Below are 7494 nucleotides of genomic sequence, written 5' to 3'. Positions count from 1 at the left end.
ACCTTCCAAGTTATAATTCTAACTTAGTAAAATGTTCTTCATAATTAAAAAAGGAAAAAAAAGACATTTCAGATAATCAAAATTCCATTAGTAAAGAATGTTAAAGTTTCCTAGACTGAAAGGAAATAATAGAAGATATAAATGTATCTTTATGCTAAGAAAAACAAAGTACTACATGTAGTAAATATAAAGGGAAATATAATTTAATAATTAGTTTACATGGCAATTTATTATATAATGGAAGTTGTGGTAGAGCTATAAAGTGATTTATTATCCAACAATAAAAGAAATAACATTTGAACCACATGAATGGATCTCAATACAATTATGCTGAAAGGAAAAAGCTAATTCAAAAATTTTTCTAAAAAGAGCATATACTTTCTGGCCTGACCAGGTGGTGCCACAGTGGATGGAGCATCAGACTGGGACATGGAGGACCCAGGTTCAAAACCCCAGGGTTGCCAGCTTGAGCACAGGCTCATCTGGTGTGAGCAAGGCTCACCAGCTTGAGCCCAAGATCACTGGATTGAGCAAGGGGTCACTTGGTCTGCTCTAGCCCCCCGGTTAGGGCACATATGCGAAAGCAATCGATGAACAACTAGAGTGCCGCAACAAAGAGTTGAAGCTTCTCATTTCTCTCCCTTCCTGTCTGTCTGTCCCTGTCTTTCCCTTTCTCTCCTCTGTCACACACACACCCACACACAAAATAATAAAATGAAAAAATAAAAAAGAGCATATACTTTCTGAATATATTCATGTAAAGTTTTAGAGAGATGAAAATTAATCTGTAGTAACAAAATCATGTCAGTGTTTGAGACAAGTTAGGTGGGAAAAGAAGCTGGGAAGGAATACAAAAGAGCAACAAAGAACTTTTATTAGGGGTAATAAATCTGTTTATTATCTTGAGTGTGGTGAGGATTTGATAGGTATAAACATATGTCAACATTATCACATTGTGCACTCTAAATTTGTTCAATTTATTATGTCAATTATATCTCAATAAAGCTGTTAAAATAAAATGTTAGTAAAATAGACATGTATAAGATAGTCCAAGATCATGAGGAGAGTTACTCAGGCTAGTAGGGCATCTGGTAGAATGACACCAAAAGTTATCTTCAATGCCTTGGTAATAGATTTGTATGTTGGGCGGTGAGGTAAAGGGGTATCAAAGGAGCAAGAGCATCGAGCATTGCAGACAGAGTTACAGGATGAACTAGTGGTCAGATCCAAGAAATCACAAAGTGTTTATGGGGCACTTCAACATTTTTTGTGTTTCTGGAATGCAGAATCTGTCAAAATATTGGGTTAGACCAAGTGTTGAAGGAGGTCATGAAGAGGATGTGGACACTGGTTCAACCACAAGCTGGACCTGGGCAATCAGAGCTTCTCACCCTGACCTTGGAGCAATACACTCTGTCCATCTTGGAGCATACCCATCATTCCCACCACGGAATCTTGTTTTCAAAGACACAGCCTTGAGAGAGCAATGTGATACTGAGACCATCTGGATGGTGTATGTGACTGAATCCAGTTAAAGTCTTTATATAAACTTTTAAGATTCTGGTGGATGGATGCTTAGATCTATTCATCTTACAGTCATCTGAGACATTTCTCATATGTAAGATTCCTCTGCTTTTTGAACCCTTCATCAGGATGGTCTGTTTCTTTCTTTGATCTCTCATTACCATCTGTGTAAGGTGAACTATTATTGAACCATCATCAAGAAAGGGTTTATTGACCATGCTTAAATATAACATCTTTCTCATCTTCACTTAAAACTCATCACTTCAAAGAAGTATCTCTTTGATTAAATGGACTCATTCTCTTTTGTGCCCTCACTCTAAGCTGCATCAACCATTAAAGCACCTGTGACTTACTGGAAAATTATATATTTAAGGCCTATTTCCCCTAACTATTTCAGCTTTTCACACTAAAAAAAATAAAGCTCTACATTTTTTCTGTATACTTTAAATAGGAGATAGCTCAGCAAAGATGAATAAATACAATTTAAACAAAGGACTATGTAGGGAAAACATCAAATATTGGTAATATGTTTTCTTCTCTTTCTCATCACAATATTGTAAGCAACTTTATAATATATTATATAATCTTATATAAATTATTAGCATATAATGAAATACTTAACCTATTACTGGTTATGTTGTTATTAGAGCAATTTTTTCAGGGAAGTTAGCTCAAGTTTTAGTCCAGAAAAAAAGAGACCATGACAAAGTAAGCAAATCAATTTCTCTAGCTTTGACTTGTTATTGAAAGTCTAGTCAATACACATAACAATGGAGTCCTAGGATATCTATTTTGCTTAAATTTTTTTAATGTTATCTAAGGTATGGAGGAAAAGGTCAGTTGTATACAGCACCTACAATTCATGAACGTTAACACCTCAGTGTGTAGCTTTTGAAGGTACAGAGTGGCTCTGATATCTATTAGAAAGTGAGAAGTAGAACTTTATTCAAAGGGCTAGATATAGATAACATGCAAGTCAAAAGAAAAACTATAAAATATTTTGATTTTAAATACTTGCCAGACTTTCAGAAAGTATAATAAAGTGAGGTCTTTTTGAGTTAATTTTGTGCGATTCTAGGTTTTTAGTTAAAAAAAAATTGTAAATGTCACTGAATTCTACTTTTCTAATCTGTTTACTTTTACATGTAAATTATAGTCTCTCCAGAAGCTGTTGTTTCCTGTATAGTAACCCAAGGTTTTTCAGGCTGACACTAATATTTGCAGAATAAGAAACATGGTTTTTCCTTTGGACAAGGACTCTTCTTATGGCTATGGCTGAGGAAGCACCATATTGTAATCAGTCAGTGTATTTGAATAATGAATTGATCCTATGAAAAGTATAATCTAGCTCCTCTCTGGGATGTCTTCAGTCAGCAGCCTATCACAACCAATATTCTGTCTCTGAGACTCAGAGTATTTTAAGACCAAACATCTTCAGAATGCGTACTCGAATCTCTTTGGTTTTTACAGTGTAGACAATTGGATTGAGCATTGGGGGTATGAGAAAGTGTAGATAAGAGAGAAGCATGTATACCTGAGCTGGTAATTTCTTCTTTCCAAAGCGATGGATCATGGACAGGCTAACTAGTGGAGTATAAAAGAGTAGTACAGCACAGATGTGGGAAATGCAGGTGTTGAAGGCTTTGAGTCTCTCAGCACTGGAAGCAATGCTCAATACTGTCTTCAAGATCAGCACATAGGAGAGGAGAATGAGTACAGCATCTGTCGCCAGTGTAGAAAGCATGACAAAGAGCCCAAAGCCACTGTTCACAATAGTGCTGGAACAGGCCAGCCTTAGAACATCCGGATGAACACAGTAAGAAAGAGACAGAACATTCATAGGCTGGAATTGTAGTGTTCCAAGGAGTACAGGCAGGGGTAGATGAAGGGCAGCACTACGGATCACAATGGCCAGCCCGATGGTCCCAATGCGCTTGGTTGTGAGAATAGTGGCATAGCGTAAGGGTTCTCGGATAGCCACACAGCGGTCGAAAGCCATGGCCAACAGCACAGCTGACTCGATGACTGAGAAAGTGTGAATGAAGAAAAGTTGCAGAAAGCAAGTTGCAGCTCTCACCTTCCTCTGGTCCAAGAGAAAGACTGCTGCCATTGAAGGCAGTGTAGAAGCTGAGAGGCCTAAGTCAGCCATTGAAAGCATGGAAAGGAAGAGGTACATGGGTGTGTGAAGGCTAGACACAGACTTGACAATGTACATTATGATGACATTGCCCAGCAAAGAGAGAGCATAGATAAAGCAAATAGGAATAGCTGTCCAGCAGTGAGCAGTCTCCAGTCCTGGGAGATCCATCAGAATGAAGAAGAAGCTGCTGGCATTATTGTTGCTGAGAATTGCCATAACTCTAGGAAGGACTTGCCTGGAAAAATTATAGGAAAGCAAAAAGTTATTCTTTCACAACATTTTTTTTTAATCATCTCATCCCATTGTCACCCATAGTCTGTTCTCCCAGAGTAATGTTGCCCCTTTTCTCCTCTCACAATACTGAAAACCACTCCGTTAGGCATTGGCAGTAAGAAAGAGTGCTACTCCTTCTCTGGTGGTTTGCTTTAGTTTTCAGCAGCATATTTGGGTCATTCAGATACAGAAAATCATTTGAAGACATTTCAAGTTTTGAAAAATAAAAAATAAAACTGTGTTGAAAGCACAGAGTTTGTGTGCATAAACTAGATCAGTTTTAGTACCAGAATATAAAGTTCTAAGGAAACCTAAGTAAGGATAATTATATTATATGGCTGCTTGAGAGTTAGAAAATAAAATATAAGAATGTTAATGCTGACTCTGAACTCCTGATATTATGAGATATGTATTTTGTTTGGAAAAAGATTCAGAAGATGGAAAATAATGGCTGTGTTAAGAAAACACTAGGGAGTTTTTGGGCTTGATGTGAATGTTTATTGGATTTGAACCTTTTCTTTATCTTTGTTACAGGGTACTCTCTAAAAACGTTTGGATAGCTGGTACATATATATGAGAGGGAACAGATGAAAACTAGATATTTGTAGTTGGAAACACAATATATTTTTATGGCCTCACACATTTACTGATCTCTTGCTGTGCACTCAATGTAAGATAATGGAACAATGCAGAGCAAAGATAGAAGTTCTAGTAACCCACTGGTCAACACAGACATCTTTATAAACTAATTCATGAGGTCATTGACATGGGACAGTTAAAATGTCCCAACTGTGAATCCACACCCTGCTTTTGGTGACTCACTTTCTTAAAGAATGATCCTAGGTACCTTCAAGAATAATTATTAAAGAAGGGTAGAAGGTATGAAATCTGAGTACATAGAGTTCAAAGGAAGTTTTGGTCACATATCTCAAGTCCAACTGAATGATGGTTTTCTCTCTCAGTATCTTAGGAAAATTGTCTCAACATGAAGAAATCAATATCTTCTTGAACAGTCATTTATGTAATCAGTAAAATAGTCTTTGTTATATTCTAGTCCTCTTCTATGAGCTAATTATAATCTCTAAAGCCATGAAGGACACCTGCAATCTCCATTCCACATGTTAACTACTAGTCTAAAAGAAACCTAGAGAAGAAATTCTATGAAGGATCATCAATGGTGTCAAAATTTATAGATGCATGATAATTGAAAAGCAAAAATAAATATTGGCATTAAATATAAGAAAAGTCGTGGGTGGAGGAATAATAGTAATAATAAAAACAAAAATACATTTATAATAAAAACAAAAAGCAGAAGTTGGCCTATCAGATTTGAGAAAAGATTTTCTCTAATAGAAAGAGAAAAAATGGGTTTTTGTTTGGGTATTCCTGTGAAGAGGTGAGGGTGGCTGAGTACTAGGAGTCATCGATGTGGCTCTAATGAAAACTCTTTCTAAACTTTGGTTACAGAGAAAGAGGTAGGGAATGAATAGACTTACATCTATCAACCAACCTCTGACAAATTTTACTTACAGGCTGTTAAACACAGTGCAAAAAGAAAGAAAATTACTGTTCCTCAAAATTAATAGACTGAAATTCTAATAAATGTAGAAAGCTTAACATTATTAGTAAAAACATTTAAGATTCAGAATTATTATTTCTGGGTAAATATTTAACAAACTGATGAACAAAATAGCAAAGCATGACAAGAGTAGGAAAGAAGATAGTTTTATTTTCAGAAGACATGCCTAAGCTGATGTGTGACAAGCTGCTGATCCATTCACAAATGGGAATCATCTTGGGGGGCTAGGTGGAAGTCTGTGTTGTTGTTTTTTTACTTCACCTTCTAAGAACATCAAAAAAGAGAAGCTGCTACTCTCAGACTCTTAAGGTTAAACATAAGTGTAGATTCAGCCAATGTGCCCAAGTCTGTCCAGGGATAGTTCTTGAGCTGCAAAGGGACCCAGCCTCATCATAAAGATAAGATGGCTCTGCCCTGGCCAGATAACTCTGTTATTAAGAGTGTCGGCCTGTGCATTAAAGTTGCCAGTTCGATTCCCGGTTAGAGCACATACAAGAACAGCTTATTATTCCTGATTCTTTCTCTTTCTCTGTCCCATTTTAAATAAAATCAATAAATATGGTATGAATGAATAATAATAAAAAAGATAAGATGCCATCTTCCCAAAGAGAATGGATAATAACAAAATATGAGTCTGGGTAGAAAGAATCAAGGACACTAGGAATATGAGGAATTACTTCTGACAGGAAAACAAAGAAGGTAAACTGTAGTGAGCACGGCATTTTGTGAATAGTATGAACTAATACTTCCAATGTAATTCAATGATTGTTATAGGTTAGAGAGGTAACGGCATATATAAAGCCAAATTCTGATACTATATGGTTATCTAAAGAACAGCATCTCACCCAAGGTAGCTGTGGTGATAAATGATGAGAAGAATAAGAGGTATTCTTAGGAGGCCCAGTCATGGTACTAAGTATTTAAGGACTGAGTAGATATAATCAAGCAGAGGTTAGAAGAATGTATGTTTCTGCCTATTTCCCCTTATGCTGTTCACTGCGAGTGTGAGCAGATGTGGGTATTACACCCCACCACCACCACATGAGAATTTGACATGCTGTTTTCTGACACAAAGTGAGCAGCAAAAATCTTATCTTCATTATTTAAGTTTTGCCAGAAAAATATGTTAGACAGAAGTTCCATATTTTTCAAGGTCATCTTGTCTAAATCCTGTTAAACTGACTCAGCAACATCCCTAAAAAGAATATGAAAAAAACTCTGTGTCTCAGAAGTTTTCTAAAAACATGTACAACTTTCTGAGAAACAATATCCAATATGTGTCACACATAAATGTAGTTTGATTTGCAGTTGACCTCAAACTTTAAGGGCAAGAATTAAGTGGTGGTTAGGTAAGGAAAGAGGGTCCAAGAATTCTTTCTCAAAGCTATAGAACATACTGTATAAAAGGATTAGAAGCGCCGTGTACCACTAACAAAAGCTCTTCCTGCCTCAGAGATTCTCATACAAAGTTTGAAACCATATTAAGGATAGCACATGGCTTCTTTTAATTCTATCCAAGGCACACAACATATTCAAGCTGATGTAGCCTGAGGTATTTCAATCACTCACCAGACCCCAGGGCAGAGACACAAGTTCTGTGGATTGTGGGGCAGCTAAAGCCTCAAAAGGGTCCCTTGATTGAGCATAGTGCCAAGTGAGCAGGTTTATAAAACACTGGTCTGGCTCTCTCTGGAGGCTTACAACCAATCTCTGTGGTATAGGCTTTCAGAGAAGCATCAAATGGCCACATGCAAGACAAAGCTGTCTATTGCTAATCCTTATGGGTCTTTGCCAGCTCTGCAGATATATGACATAAGTTCATGCAGCCAATTTTACTTCAAGCTTCTTTTCTTTTCTTCCCAGCCTAAGACCTTTATAGCTTCTTAGCAATAAGTCATCACATATACCATAGCTATTCTGGTCCCAGGAACATCTTACATCATATTTGCATCTCTATACATACAATTCTTTATAGCCT

At 36.7% G+C, this 7494-nt stretch overlaps 1 protein-coding gene across 1 annotated transcript; it reads right to left on the bottom strand.

The window, feature by feature from the left end:
* Positions 1–2932: 2932 nt before the first annotated feature.
* On the bottom strand, positions 2933–7118 carry LOC136388029 (olfactory receptor 51G2-like). Its single transcript, XM_066360085.1, has 2 exons — positions 7086–7118; positions 2933–3899 (listed from the first exon to the last, which is right to left on the bottom strand). The coding sequence occupies exon 2, from the start codon at positions 3878–3880 to the stop codon at positions 2933–2935; it is 948 nt and encodes a 315-aa protein (XP_066216182.1). The 5' UTR covers positions 3881–3899; positions 7086–7118.
* Between the last annotated feature and the right edge of the window lie 376 nt (positions 7119–7494).

Source organism: Saccopteryx leptura, chromosome 1 (genome assembly GCF_036850995.1).
Source record: "Saccopteryx leptura isolate mSacLep1 chromosome 1, mSacLep1_pri_phased_curated, whole genome shotgun sequence".
Taxonomy (NCBI): domain Eukaryota; kingdom Metazoa; phylum Chordata; class Mammalia; order Chiroptera; family Emballonuridae; genus Saccopteryx; species Saccopteryx leptura.
Note: the sequence above shows the minus strand (reverse complement) of the source record. Positions and strands in the feature narration are given on the sequence as shown.